The sequence below is a fragment of the Oncorhynchus gorbuscha genome, linkage group LG12 (assembly GCF_021184085.1).
Source record: "Oncorhynchus gorbuscha isolate QuinsamMale2020 ecotype Even-year linkage group LG12, OgorEven_v1.0, whole genome shotgun sequence".
NCBI classification, from domain to species: Eukaryota; Metazoa; Chordata; class Actinopteri; order Salmoniformes; family Salmonidae; genus Oncorhynchus; species Oncorhynchus gorbuscha.
In genome coordinates, this window is record NC_060184.1 from 44,891,829 (window position 1) to 44,908,084 (window position 16,256).

The 16,256-nt window shown below is 39.8% G+C and overlaps 1 protein-coding gene across 1 annotated transcript; it reads right to left on the minus strand.

Moving 5' to 3' along the window:
* Nucleotides 1-1,033: 1,033 nt before the first annotated feature.
* Nucleotides 1,034-8,078, minus strand: LOC123991702 (inositol monophosphatase 1-like). Its single transcript, XM_046293347.1, has 9 exons — nucleotides 8,000-8,078; nucleotides 7,514-7,588; nucleotides 4,444-4,577; nucleotides 3,995-4,099; nucleotides 3,673-3,718; nucleotides 3,437-3,545; nucleotides 2,922-3,030; nucleotides 2,506-2,657; nucleotides 1,034-2,288 (listed from the first exon to the last, which is right to left on the minus strand). The coding sequence occupies exons 2-9, from the start codon at nucleotides 7,574-7,576 to the stop codon at nucleotides 2,170-2,172; spliced, it is 837 nt and encodes a 278-aa protein (XP_046149303.1). The 5' UTR covers nucleotides 7,577-7,588; nucleotides 8,000-8,078; the 3' UTR covers nucleotides 1,034-2,169.
* Between the last annotated feature and the right edge of the window lie 8,178 nt (nucleotides 8,079-16,256).

Below are 16,256 nucleotides of genomic sequence, written 5' to 3' on the forward strand. Positions count from 1 at the left end.
TGTGTGAAAACCTTGTGAAGACTTACAGAAAATGTTTGACCTCTGTCATTGCCAACAAAGGGTATATAACAAAGTATTGAGAAACTTTTGTTATTGACCAAATCCTTATTTTCCACCATAATTTGCAAATAAATTCATAAAAAAATCCTACAATGTGATTTTCTGGATATTTTTCTCTCATTTTTTCTGTCATAGTTGAAGTGTACCTATGATGAAAATTACAGGCCTCTCTCATCTATTTAAGTTGGGAGAACTTGCACAATTGGTGGCTGACTAAATACTTTTTTGCCCCACTGTAGCTAACCAACATGTTATGTTCTCTGGGAGTGAGGCTTCAATGTATGGTCACTCCAAATATGAGAGGTTTGTAAAATAATAAATGTGGGTAACAAGTTATTTGCGAAAGCATTAACATATACCAATACCTGCAATAAATAAATATACCTCACAGTACATAACATATAAAGTATTTAGCACTGTAGTAGAGTAGGAACATAATACATTACAATTCAGATCTAAATAAATACAGATTTCCCTATATATTTTGTGGAAAGTCAATGGATGTCTTTGTAACTCAAGATTCTAAATCAGTCAAGGAAGATATATACTGCTGAGGTTTGTGTTAGTTGTTCAAGTTATAATACAGTTACTTAAAATATTCAACTTACACATGACCAAAAGTATGTACATTTCATTCCAAAATCATGGCCATTAATATGGAGTTGTTCCCTCTTTGATGCTATAACAGCCTCCACTCAGCTGGGAAGGCTTTCCACTAGATGTTGGAACATTTCAGCAGGGACTGGCTTCCATTCAGCTACAAGAGCATTAGTTAGGTCATGCACTGATGATGGGCGATTAGGCCGGACTAGCAGTCTGCATTCCAATTCATCCCAAAGGTTTCCGATGGGGTTGATGTCAGGGCTCTGTGCAGGCCAGTCAAGTTTGTCCACACTCATCTCAGCAAACCATTTCTGTATGGACCCCGCTTTGTGCATGGGGACATTGTCATGCAGAAACAGGAAGCACAGAATTGTCTAGAATGTCATTGTATGCTGTAGCGTTAAGATTTCCATTTACTGGAACTAAGGGGCCTAGCCCAAACCATGAAAAACAGCCACAGACCATTATTCATCTTCCACCAAACTTTACAGTTGGCATAAGGCATTGGGTGCAGGTATCGTTATCCTGGAATCCGCCAAACCCAGATTCGTCCATCGGATTGACAGATGGTGAAGCGTGTTTCATCACTCGAGAGAGCACATTTCCACTACTCCAGAGTCCAATGGCGGCGAGCTTTACACCACTCTAGCCGACGCTTGGCATTGCACATGGTGATCTGAAGCTAGTGTTGTGGCTGCTCTACCATGGAAACCTATTTCATGATGCTCCCCTGACGAACAGTTGTTGTGCTGAAGTTGCTTCCAGAGGCAGTTTGGAACTCAGTAGTGAGTGTTGCAACAGAAGACAGATGATTTGTACGCGCTACGTGCTTCAGCGGTCCTGTTCTGTGAGCTTGTACGGCCTACCACTTCGCGGCTGAGCCGATGTTGCTCCTAGACGTTTCCACTTCACAATAACAGCAATTACAGTTGACCTGGGCAGCTCTAGCAGAGCATAAATCTGACAAACTAACTTATTGGAAAGATGGCATCCTATGACAGTGCCACGTTGAAAGTCACTGAGCTCTTCAGGAAGGCCATTTTACTGCCAATATTTGTCTATGGGGATTGCATGGCTGTGTGCTTGATTTTAAACACTTGTCAGCAATGAGCGTGGCTAAAATAAACAAATCCACAAATTTGAAGGTATGTCCACATACCTTTGGCCATGTGGTGTATGATTGAGACAGAACATGTCTTGGTCTACAATGACCACATTTTCTAATCTTGTCCTCACTTAAATGCCCCCAGAAAATGAGATGCAAGTCAAAGCCCTTGAGGGGCAAACAGTCAATTAAATGAATAAAGTTGGTCTTCATTGATAGGTTTTTGCAAATCCACTGAGGTGCATTCAGAGAAAGATTAATACCACCAGTTTAACAATTAAGGCGCAGAGAGGATCTTGACCTGACTAATCTAAACATGTGTATGTGTGTTCTGCTGGGTGCGCATGCACCTGCAGCCATGTGTCAGTCCCTCTGTGCATGCATGTGTGTGTGATGGTACTCTATCCCTCGATGTCGTCCCTTCCTACGGGGAATGCTTTTATCACCTGAGAGATGCGCTCTGCGATGGTTCTGCTGCTGGCAATGATCAGCCTCCTGGACATCAGGTCAAATGGGCCTCCTGGGTAGGACAACAATACAATAGATCCATGTAATAGCAAGTGTCCAGTACTCATTTGAACCTCATTGAGAACTTTAAGATGGTGAAAATATAATTCATAAGATCAATAAAATAATTTACTCAGGACTTGGAGGCCTTGATCATGTACCATCTACAATCCACACCACTTCTTCAGAAGCCCGCCACATCATGGTTACAACTATGTACAGTGAATCACCTGAGATGTCCATGATGACACCCCCAGCCTCTCTAATGATGGCAGCTCCTCCAGCCATGTCCCAGCAGTGTATGCCCATGTGGTAGTAGGCATCAGCCGCTCCGCACGCCACCAGGCACATGTTGACTGCCGCACTACCCGGCGAGCGGATGCTACGGGAGCAACATTTGCTTGTTAGCCTCATACATATCTAAACCACTGTAAGTCAAACATCATCACGTGTGGCTCAATGGGTAGAGCAGGGCACTTGCACCTTTGATGCACTACTGTAAGTCGATTTGGATAAAAACGTCTGCTAAATGGTATAAATTATTATAATACAACATCTCTCTTTCTGTGGCCTTATTAATGTTTGAAGCATTACAAGCTCACAATATTGAGATGTTTAAACAGAGAGTGTGGGAAGTAATGTTTACCCGTGCACGGGGATGGTGAGGATTGTCTCGATGTTGCCCATCATGGTTTTGAAGTGCTCTGGATCCTTCTTAAAGCCCATCTCTGTCAGGACCAAGGACTTGGTGATGTCTACACAGAGAGTGTCATGAGTTATGACTACTCATTGAATCATTACACAACAAACTAGCATAACGCTAACCAAGCTAATTCTCATACAATAAATTGAGATACAATTCATCTGTATATCTTCCTCGTGTTATCATGATCAATTGATTCCTAATAGCTGTTATGACAGACCATTTTGAAGGCACAACACTCAAATTAAGAGAAATTATTATGTAGGATCAGTTTAACTGACCTTTTAGATCATAATGATGAAGATTACATGGACGGGGGGACCAGACCCTAGATCAGCACTCCTACTCTAGAATGCTTTATGAATACCAGCCCTGATGTTTGGTACTTGGTGAATGACTCTACCTAGTTGATATTATCTCAATTGGCTCAGCCAGACAGACAAGGCTGTACAACATACCTTCCTGCTCAGACACTTTGATGGGTTCTCCATTACAGAATGACCCTTTCCCCTTCCGTGCTGTGTACATCTTGCCCTCTTGGCAGCTGTAGACAATGCCAAACTCTATCTGAGTCAAAGACATAGCATAGAGAAGGTTGACTTAAAATGCAAAGTCAGAACCTGCTGAGTTCCTGCTACTCAGTTATTACTGTCTTATAAATCTCATGACATTGCCAAACACAGAAAACCTTTACCTCTTTCTTCACAGCAAAACCAATCGACATAGAGACAAAGGGGAATCTGAGGTAAAAGAAAAGAGAAAATGTGTTAAGGTATTAAATAAGTGAACTCCTAGAGGAACTAAGCACATAAAAATACATTTCTATTAAAATCCTTGAGCTCACTCCAGGAAAAATCTTGTTAAAAATAGCCATTTTAATATGAAGCTACCTATGCCAAAAAAAACATTATTGATGTAGGAGGCTATAGCTTCTTTGGTTATGAGAACATTAGATCATATGTTAGGCTATAAAAGGGGGAATGTTTGCAATACAGAACTGTAACATTGTGCAGCACCTGTGGACAAAGTTGGTGGTGCCATCAATGGGGTCGATGATCCAGGTGGGATTATCAGTTAGGTTGCTGGTTGCTCCCGCCGCTACAGACTCTTCACCTATAAAACTGGTGAAAGAAGAATTCAAGAGAAGATGGTGGATAATGAATATCAGCGATAGAAGCACAGTACCACACCTTTCAGGCACTTAGGAACCAGACCTGGATCAAATGCAAATAATTGAGGTGTGCTTGATTTAGCTTGACCTGCATGCAAAGTGGGCAAAATGTGCACTTTTGGGACTAATGAATTGGGTTCCATTATACCACGCAAGCTAAATCAATTTCAAGCATTTTAGTTATGCATTTGACCCAAGTCTGCTGGGAACAATGTAAAGAAATAGACTCTCGCAAGCAGCAAATGATGATGAGTGGTGGTTCAGGCTTTAAAGATCTGCAGTGAGCTACTGTACCTGTGTGTGGGGAACTTCTCCTTGATGGAGGAGATGATGAGCTGCTCCACCTTCTGGTCGGTCTCAGTGACCAGGTCCACAGGAGAGCTCTTCTGCATGATGGAGATGTCCTTCTGCAACGCTTCTTGGATCATCTGACAGAGAGAGATGAGAAAGAGAGAGTGTCAGCCAGCTAGTCACATGAGGGATTAAATAGGGATGATAATAATAACAATTGTTTGAATCAAATTTTATTGGTTAGCAGATGTTATTGCGAGTGTAGTGAAATGCTTGTGCTTCTAGTTCCGACAGTGCAACAATTAATCTAATAATTCCACAACAACTACCTAATATGCACAAATCTAAGAAAAGGAATGGAATAAAAATATGTAACTTTTATAACTTTCCACAGTAAAAACGAGTCCTATAATTGACATAACCTGACAGGCCACTCAGCAAGGAAGAAGCCACTGCTCCAAAACTCTAAAAATTCCAGACTACGGTTTGCAACTGCACATTTTCATTTTACCTTTATTTAACTAGGCAAGTCAGTTAACAAATTCTTATTTTCAATGACGGCCTAGGAACGGTGGGTTAACTGTCTGTTGAGGGGCAGAACGACAGCTCAGGATGTCAGCTCAGGGATTTGAACTTGCAACCTTCTGATTGCTAGTTCAACACTCTAATCACTAGGCTACCCTGCCGCCCCACATGGGGACAAAGATCGTACTTTTTATAGAACTGTTTAGCCATAATGAACATTGTTATGTTTGAAGGAAAAAGGGCTTGCAAGCCGAAGAACACCATCCCAGCGTGAAGCACGGGTGTGGCAGAATCATGTTGTGGGGGTGCTTTGCTGCAGGAGGGACTGGTGCACTTCACAAAATAGATGGCATCATGAGGGAGGAAAGTTTATGTGGATATCTTGACACAACATCTCAAGACATCAGTTAGCGCTTGGTCGCAAATGGGTCTTCCAAATTGACAATGACCCCAAGCATACTTCCAAAGTTGTGGCAAAATGGCTTAAAGACAACAAAGTCAAGGTTTTGGAGTGGCCATTACAAAGCCCTGACCTCAATCCCATAGAAATTTGTGGGCAGAACTGAAAAAGCGTGTGCGAGCAAGGAGGCCTACAAACCTGACTCAGTTACACCAGCTCTGTCAGAAGGAATAGGCCAAAATTCACCCAATTTATTGTGGGAAGCTTGCGGAAGGCTCCCTGAAACGTTTGACCCAAGTTAAACCATTTAAAGGCAATGCTACCAAATACTAATTGTGTATGTAAACGTCTGACCCACTGGGAATGCGATGAAAGAAATAAAAGCTGAAATAAGTCACTCTACTATTATTCTGACATTTCACCTTCTTAAAATAAAGTGGTGATCCTAACTGACCTAAGACAGTGAATGTTTTGTAAGATTAAATGTCAGGAATTGTAAAAAACTGAGTTTAAATGTATTTGGCTAAGGTGTATGTAAACTTCCTACTTCAACTATTACATACAGTAGAGTAGGTGCTCAAAGCGCTTTACATAGTAAGGCAGGAAACTCACCTCTTCCACCACCAATTTGTAGCACCCACTTGGGCGATGACAGATCACTGTTTCACTACTGAAACGTTTTCATTATAATGGTTTATATAAGCACAGCACCCTGATGAGAGTAAGATAGCCCACTATGATAAACTACAAGGCATTGATAGACCATAAGGCAGGTTTCCCACGGGCTGAATTTGGTCCGCGAGTGATTTTATTTGGCCCCCCAAGTTTTCTAGGCAAAGAAATAAATAATGGAAATTCTTGTACAATTCTTGTAAAAACAAGCAAATCAGCTCCAAGTTATTTTAATTTAGGACATCTGTTCCAAAGTATTCCCATGCATAATAGAGTGAAACTATGAACAACCCTTGACTTTTTCACATTTTGCTGTGTTACAGCCTGAATTTAAAATGGATTAAATATAGATTTTCTTTGGTCACTGGCCTTGGTCACTTGGTCACTGGCCTTCACATAATACATAGTGAAATTATATTTTTTTTTAAATATTTACAAATGAATTAATAATGAAAAGCTGAAAAGTCTTGAGTCAATAAGTATTCAACCGCTTTATGGCAAGACTAAATAAGTTCAGGAGTTAAGATGTGTATAGAGTCACTGTGTGCAATAATAGTGTTTAACAAGATTTTTGAATGACTACCTTGTCTCTTTACCCGACACATACAATTATCTGCACGGTTCCTCAGTCACAAGTGAATTTCAAACACAGATTCAACCACAAAGACCAGGGAGATTTTCAATTTCCTTGCAAAGTAGGGCACCTACTGGTAGAATACAGAATACAAATATTCCAAAACATGCATCGTGTTTGCAACAAGGCACACAAGTAATACTGTACAAAGTGTTATGTTTGAGGCAAATCAAACAAAAACACATAACTAAAAAAACACATTTAAACTACTTCAAAATCTATGGGAAGACCTGCAAATGGTTGTGTAGCATTGATCAACAACCGATTTTATAGAGCTTGAAGAATTTTGAAAAAAAATAAATGGGTAAATATTGCACAATCCAGGTGTGGAAAACTTAGAGATTTACCCATAAAGACTCAGTTGTAATCACTGCCAAAGGTGATTCTACACAGTATTGACTCAGTGGTCTGAATACCTATGTAAATGAGTTATTTCTGTATTTCAAATTCAATACATTTGCAAACATTTAAAAAAAAACATGTTTTCACTTTGTCATTATGGGGTATTGTGTGTAGATGGGTGATTAAAAATGTATATTTTGAATTCAGTTTGTAACACAACAACATGTGGAATAAATCAAGGGGTATGAATACTTTCTGAAAGCACTTTATGTGATCGTGTACAAATGTAAGCGAGATTTGAAATGATTATTATTTAGTATAATATTCTATCTGTTTGGGCTTCTTGCGGTCAATTTGCAGTTTACAAATTATTTGTAATTATGTGATGGCCGCCTGACTATCCGGTCAAGAAAAAAATCGGAATCTAGTTGATGATCCCTGACATAACGTAATATTATTCACTGTAACCTAGCTAGTAGGGTATAAGGCTGTTTTCTCACCTTCCCAGCCTCTTTGGTCACCTCAAGGCAGTGGTCCATGCACTCTTTCCAAGGGTCTGCCATGATGACGACAACCTAAACAAACAAGTAACAACACCCAATAGGACAATTATATTCAAACCGGAGCTGGATTTCCCAAAAGCATTGTCGCACTAAAATCGTATTAATTCAATTGAAACTAAAATGGACAAAATATTCTATTAGTACTACGATGCTTTTCAGGAAACCCAGCCCTGGAGAATAATTTGCAAGAGGTTAACAAATTATTCTAGCTAAATAGAAAAATAAATTATCAACGTCGAAAATGTTACACATAACCAAGCTAACGATAGCTAGCCAGCTGACAGGCTATGAGGTCTTCCCGGGATTGATCATTAGCTAAATCAGCTAGGATACATAACAGCTAGCTAGTGACCAGATAACCGCCCTATAAATTGTAACAATAATCGATTTGCCAGCAAAGACCGTTTGAAAACCGAAACTTACTGTATTGTTTCCCTTTTCTAACCTCTGCACTACTATTCTGCCAGCAGCACAAATTATGACATCATTTTCCTATAGCAATGACAAAACCTTCAAAATAAAAGCCAGCATTTGAATACCGTTGTAATATCATTAGCTGATTAAAAGGATATTGCAATTTAATTATTGGCCACTTTTATTTTGGCATCAAGAAAGGCAATTATGAATTTATGAAAACGGATTTAAACATATGTTTAAAAAATATATAATGTTGACACTGGTATGTTGAGAATATTGGGATGTAGAGAAAAAAACCTGTAAAAAACCTGTATCAGCTAAGTGGGATGGGAAATACTCAGTCGGGTCTCTACTAACCAAATAGGGGGCAGAGAAAAGCCAACAGCAGGCAATGCAGCATGGTCCCCATCAAAAACAAAACATATTTGGTTAGTAAAGACCCTACTGAGTATTTCCCAAACCCACTTAGCGGAGACAGTTAGAAAAAAAAGTATATCAACAACCCAATATGTATTACAGTGTATTGCATTGGGGGCTATGGAGGGCTGTAAAAAGTAGTAGGTTTCAGTCTTAGTCCTGTATTGACACTTTGGCCGTTTGATGGTTTGTCTGAGGGCATAGCAGGATTTCATATAAGTGTCCGGATTAGTGTCCTGCTCCTTGAAAGCAGCAGCTCTAGCCTTTAGCTCAGTGCAGATGTTGCCTGTAATCCATGGCTTCTGGTTGGCTTCTGGTTGGGATATGTACGTACGATCACTGTGGGGACGACGTCCTCAATGCACTTATTGATGAAGCCGGTGACTGAGGTGGTAAACTCCTCAATGCTATTGGATGAATCACAGAACGTATTCCAGTTTGTGCTAGAAAAACAGTCTTGTATAGCGTACCATCCGCCACATCGGACCACTTCCATATTGAGCGAGTAACTGGTACTTCCTGCTTTAGATTTAGCTTGTAAGCAGGAATCAGGAGGATAGAGATATGGTCAGATTTGCCAAATGGAGGGAGAGGGATAGCTTTGTATCCATCTCTGTGTGTGGAGTAAAGGTTGTCTAGAATTTTTTTTTCTTGTTGCGCATGTGACATGCTGGTAGAAACTAGGTGGAATATATTAAGTTTGCCTGCAAAAATTATGGATATTAAATATTTATGTACATACAAGTGTCTTATATCGGTTGAAAGCTTAAATTCTTGTTAGTCTAACTGCACTGTCCAATTTACAGTAGCTAATACAGTGAAAGCATGCTATGCTATTGTTTGAGGATGGCGATCAAATATTTTTCCACTGGCACAGGTTTCATTAATTCACAAATAGCGATAAAATATTCACTTACTTGTTGAAAATCTTCTTCTGATTTGTCATCCAAAGGGTCCCAGCTATAACATGTAGTGTCGTTTTGTTAGATAAAATCCTTCTTTATATCCAAAAAAGTCAGTTGAGTTGGCACCATCAATTTGAGTAATCCACTCGTTCAACATGCAGAGAAAAAAAATCAGACAATCTACCCCTAAACTTTGTTTCAAAAAGTCAAAATACATTTCTATTTACTACTCAGATACCCTCAAATGTAATCTAGAATATTTCTTATGGAAAGAAGTATGTTCAATAGGAAATCGATTTTAGCAGGTGCACCTTGTTTTCATGGCACGCCCAAACACGAATTTCCAAGACTGTGTCCCTGTACTAAAACTGATATTTCTTAAAGGAATTGCATCCTGGGAACTGGAATTCAGTATGCCCCTATACTTTCCATTGTAAGAGCATGGCTTCTCAACAACAACAAAACACTCAGGTTGGTTTTTCTTTGGATTTTCTCCTACCATAGCTATTATGTTATAGTCTCCTACATTATTTTAACATTTCTACAAACTTCAAAGTGTTTTCTTTCCAATGGTACCAATTGGAAAAAGGTCTGAGGAACAAGGCAGTTTACTTTGGGCATGTTAGTCAGGCGGAAATTGAGAAAAAAGGGCCTAGCCCTAAGTTAAAGTTCCCAGCTACTCGGAGCGCTGCTTCTGGATGAGCATTTTCTTGTTTGCTTATGGCCTTATAAAGCTTGTTGAGTGCGGTCTTATTGCCAGCATCGATTTGTGGTGGTATATAGACGGCTATGAATAACATACATTTACATTTACATTTAAGTCATTTAGCAGACGCTCTTATCCAGAGAGATGAGAACTCTCTTGGTAGATAGCTTATGTTATTAAAGGGGAAATTCCTTAAATATACACAATTGGTTTAAAAATACCAGTATTTATGTAAACTTTAAAAAATAATGCTGGCATTAATAATAATTGTATCTGTATGTTTCCTATGTGGCTGCAATGCTGTGCAACAACAAAAATCGATATTGCCAGGTTTAGCGTTTTTGCAGGGTGACTCTTATTTTGAAGAAAATAAATCCGTGTTTGCACTGCCAGCATAATGATCTGCTGCCAGCAAAGTGGGTAATTCCAGACTAGAAAAGGCAAAACGAGAGGGTTTATCCCCCCGGAATCTGTCCATGAAAATAATACCAAGAAGTCAATGAGATTGTCAAATTTGGTCAACAAATATGTAATTGCTCATTTGCTGTGTGAGGCTTATTTGATCGAATAGAAGTTGTGTCGTGGTTAGGTTGTTAGGAATGCACTGGTATAAGTGGACGCACGTGGCATTTCGGCAAAAATATTACAAACATGAATTCGGAGTTGTGCTGTTGTTTACAAGCGTGTCTGCCGTCTCACTGGCTAGATAATGATCCCATCTGATCCCGCCTGTTTTCCATGTATTTCCATTGTTAGTCGCGTGACCGCTCTATCTTGTCAATATAATATCAACTCTTAGGTAATACCACAGGTAGAATAATGAGCCAGACGTTTAGCCAGATGTTATAAACCTGAAGCGTCCGGTTGGCAATTCCGTTCCTGTGTAGCTCAGTTGGTAGAGCATGGCGCTTGTAGCGCCAGGGTAGTGGGTTCGATCCCCGGGACCATCCATACGTAGAATGTATGCACACATGACTGTAAGTCGCTTTGGATAAAAGCGTCTGCTAAATGGCATTTATTATTATTATTATTATTATTAAATATGGTGATGAGAAGAAACCCAGTAGACGGCTGTGGGAGAAGATGGGATTGTGGCCGAAATTCTGCACATGAGACATTTGATGTTTCCAAAAATACAATATGTTACCAACAGATTTTGTCCTTTGCCAAAGTTTTTTTTTTATTGTGTTTTTTGGAAGGAGTACACGAGCGAATTGAGTTATTGCACACGCAATAAGATCAGGGTAGGCGTTTCCTAATTGAAATATGCTAATATATTCTAGAACGAGCCAATACGAGAGATCACCATGATGTCACAATAGCAAATAAATTTAGTTCCAGATGGAAAAAAATGTGTTCTGTGCATGGTTTTATTAGGGTTCTCTGCATGGTTGTGCTCTGTGTTTGCAAATCAGTAATCGCATAATGACATTACAGTAAGGAGCTGGTGTAATCGACTTTCCAACTAACATGATCATTGTAAATGTCATAGTGCTATTTCATGGTGTAATCTCGAAATTACCTCGCAGATGGCGGTTGTGAGCCAATAGATCCATTCATTACCTGGCTATGTGAGGTTAGTGAGCCACGTCCAAAACTGTGAGTTCGCAATCAACGAGCAATACGATAGACCGTGCTTGTTTATTCATAGATAAATGATATCAGTCAAGCAATAATGTCGTCTGTTAAACAGAGGTTATTTTTTGTGTAAAACATTAACTTCCAATAATCAAGCAGGCAACTAGTTCAAATCTGGTAGCTAGATGAGGAAAACAATTCTCACATAAAAAGTGTAATTATTACATGTCGACTATGGCATACTGTATGTATGCCAGACATACAGTACGCCATAGTCGACATGTAATAATTGACTGACATCTGCATTCATCCATACGTGCTGACAAGATAGCCAATGCAATAGCTGAGGCAGGAATATCATGGTCATGGTGTTCAAACAAAATACAGTGGGGCAAAAAAGTATTTAGTCATCCACCAATTGTGCAATTTCTCCCACTTAAAAAGATGAGAGAGGCCTGTAATTTTCATCATAGGTACACTTCAACTATGACAGACAAAATGAGAAGAAAAAAATCCAGAAAATCACATTTTAGGATTTTTAATGAATTTATTTGCAAATTATGGTGGAAAATAAGTATTTGGTCACCTACAAACCAACAAGATTTATTGCTCTCACAGACCTGTAACTTCTTCTTTAAGAGGCTCCTCTGTCCTCCACTCGTTACCTGTATTAATGGCACCTGTTTGAGCTTGTTATCAGTATAAAAGACACCTGTCCACAACCTCAAACAGTCACACTCCAAACTCCACTATGGCCAAGACCAAAGAGCTGTCAAAGGACACCAGAAACAAAATTGTAGACCTGCACCAGGCTGGGAAGAATCAATCTGCAATAGGTAAGCAGCTTGGTTTGAAGAAATCAACTGTGGGAGCAATTATTAGGAAATGGAAGACATACAAGACCACTGATAATCTCCCTCGATCTGGGGCTCCACGCAAGATCTCACCCCGTGGGGTCAAATGATCACAAGAATGGTGAGTAAAAATCCCAGAACCACACGGGGGGACCTAGTGAATGACCTGCAGAGAGCTGGGTCCAAAGTAACAAAGCCTACCATCAGTAACACACTACGCCGCCAGGGACTCAAATCCTGCAGTGCCAGACGTGTCCCCCTGCTTAAGGCAGTACATGTCCAGGCCCGTCTGAAGTTTGCTAGAGAGCATTTGGATGATCCAGAAGAAGATTGGGAGAATGTCGTATGGTCAGATGAAACCAAAATATAACTTTTTGGTAAAAACTCAACTCGTCGTCTTTGGAGGACAAAGAATGCTGAGTTGCATCCTAAACAACACCATACCTACTGTGAAGCATGGGGGTGGAAACATCATGCTTTGGGGCTGTTTTTCTGCAAAGGGACCATTATGACTGATCCGTGTAAAGGAAAGGATGAATGGGGCCATGTATCGTGAGATTTTGAGTGAAAACCTCCTTCCATCAGCAAGATGAAATGTGGCTGGGTCTTTCAGCATGCCAATGATCCGAAACACACCGTCCGGGCAACGAAGGAGTGGCTTCGTAAGAAGTATTTCAAGGTCATGGAGTGGCCTAGCCTAGCCAGTTTCCAGATCTCAACCCCATAGAAAATCTTTGGAGGGAGTTGAAAGTCCGTGTTGCCCAGCAACAGCCCCAAAACATCACTGCTCTAGATGAGATCTGCATGGAGGAATGGGCCAACAAAGGGTATATAACAAAGTATTGAGATAAACTTTTGTTATTGACCAAATACTTATTTTCCACCATAATTTGCAAATAAAATCATTAAAAATCCTACAATGTGATTTTCCTGATTTATTTTATTATTATTTATTTTATTTTTTCTCATTTTTTTCTGTCATAGTTGAAGTGTACCTATGATGAAAATTACAGGCCTCTCTCATCTTTTTAAGTGGGAGAACTTGCACAATTGGTGGCTGACTAAATACTTTTTTGCCCCACTGTAGCTGAAAAATAACGAAACAATAACTGGAACAGATTAGCTATTTATCCAAAATATGTATTATTCTTTTTTACACATACATGGCTCTGGTTAGCATACAGGTTAGCTGCAAACAAGGAAATGTAGTCATTGTTTTCATGTATTTTATTGCAAGCAAAGTATAAGAGAGTTGTACTCTACCACCATCTTTACACTACACTACACTACACTACACTACACTACACTACACTACACCGGACTAATGTCCATTGTGCATGTTTTTTGGCCCAAGCATGTCTAGTCTTATTATTGGTTTCCTTTAGTAGTGGTTTCTTTGCATAAATTCGACCATGAAGGTCTGTCTCCTCTGAAAAGTTGATGTTGAGATGTGTCTGTTACTTGAACTGTGTGAAGCATTTATTTGGGCTGCAATTTGAGGCTGGTAACTCTAACTTATCCTCTGCAGCAGAGGTAACTCTGGTTCTTCCTTTCCTTGCGACTACACTTGAAGAAACTTAAAGTTCTTGACATTTTCCGGATTGACTGACCTTCATGTCTTAAAGTAATGATGGACTGTTCCTCTTTCCTTATTTTTGGCCCCCGAGTGGCGCAGCGGTCTAAGATACTGCATCTCAGGGCAAGAGGCGTCGCTGCAGTCTCTGGTTTGAATCCAGACTGCATCACATCCAGGTGTGATTGGGAGTCCCATTAGGGCGGTGTGCAATTGACAAAGCGCCGGCCGTGGTAGGCCATCATTGTAAATAAGAATTTGTTCTTAAATGACTTGCCTAGTTAAAAACAATTAAAAGCTGTTCTTGCCATAATATGGACTTGGTCTTTTACAAAATAGGGCTATCTTCTGTATACCACCCCTACCTTGTCACAACAACTGATTGGCTCAAATGCATTAAGAAGGAAATAAATTCCACAAACTAACTTTTAACAAGGCACACCTGTTAATTGAAACACATTCCAGGTACCTCTTGAAGCTGGTTGTGAGAATACCAAGAGCGTGCAAAGCGGTCAAGGCAAAGAGTGGCTACTTTGAATAATTTGTTTAACACTATTTTGGTTTCTACATGATTCTATATGTGTTATTTCATAGTGTTGATGTCTTCACTATTATTCTACGATGTAAAACGAAAGAAAAACCCTTGAATGATTAGGTGTGTCCAAACTTTTGACTGGTAATAGTATGCGCTCTAGCTCGAAGCCTGTTAGGGAGGCTGCGAATTTTCGCAGCTTTTTGTTAAAAATCACGCAATATTTCAACATCCTGCTACTCATGCAAGGAATATAGTAAATGCATATGATTAGTATGTGTGGATAGAAAACACTCTGAAGTCTTTAAAACTGGTTAAATCATGTCTGTGGCTATAACAGAACGTGTTTAGGAGTCAAAATCCCAAGGAAAACTGTTCACAAAAAACAAAAACAAAAAATCCATCCCCCAGTCTCTGAATTGGCCAGGGAAAATAGATAGAGTCCCGTTTACAATCCCTACAGCTTCCACACGATGTCGCCAGTACTGGCAATTCAGTTCTGGTTTATCCTTGGTGGGATGACGAATAGGCACTTCCTGTCTTGGGGTACACCGAAGGAAGTTATGAAAGGGAGAAAATGGACGATGATTTCAAGACTTGCTGCTATCGAATACAGATCGCCCCGTGATCAATTTTATCGATTATTAACATTTATTAATACCTAAAGGTGGTTTACAAAAGTAGTTTGAAGTGTTTTGTCAAAGTTTATAGGCAACTTTTTTCATTTAAAAAAATGACTTTGCGTTTTGAAAAGGTGCTTTTTCCTGGATCAGACGGGCTTCATAAATGGACATTTTTGGGTATACATGGACTGATTTAATCAAGAAAAAAAACCAATTGTGATGTTTATGGGACATATAGGAGTGCCAACAAAGAAGCTCGTCAAAGGTAATGAATGTTTTATATTTTATTTCTGCGTTTTGTGTAGTGCCGGCAACGCTAAATATTTCTGTTTACGTCCCCTTTGGTTATTTCGGGGGTTGCATGCTATCAGATAATAGCATCTCATGCTTTCGCCGAAAATAATTTTACAAATCTGACATGTTGGCTAGATTCACAACGAGTGTAGCTTTAATTGAGTACCCTGCATGTGTGTTTTAATGAAAGTTTGAGTTGTATCGAGTACTATTAGTTGGCGCTCTGAAATTTCCGCTGATTTGGTCCCTGTACAGGGACAGCAGCCGTAAAAGGCTACTAGTGCACCCAAAGTCGTTTTCTAGTGCTTTGTCTCCCTTATTTCTTAATGTGCATCAGTTCCAGAGTATTAACATATTTTATGGAAAAATGGTTTGGAAATAGCTGTCACCATAATGACAATCTAAATAGCCTAGCTACAACTGGTACAACTTGCGTGTGTGCTGCTCTCTCCTCTCGATCACGTGCCCCAGGTTACTTGTAGTGCTCTCTCGACACCCGGCCCTCACCACCACTCACTCACCCACCAACAGCCTGTATCACTGCTTGACAGTCAAGAGCAGGTCACATTGAAATATATGTATTTTAAGATAAAAGCCATGGCGGCCGTGTTGCGACTTAGAAATAGCCCAAAAACCCTCTACCAATACAGTTTCACCCACAACATCGTTTTCAAAGCAGCCCAATTTACAGAAAAACTATGAACATGGCAACACTGCAGCTCACCCCCCCTCTTCCTGACATATGAAAGCCACTCCCCTCTCACGATTCCAGAGAATTGAA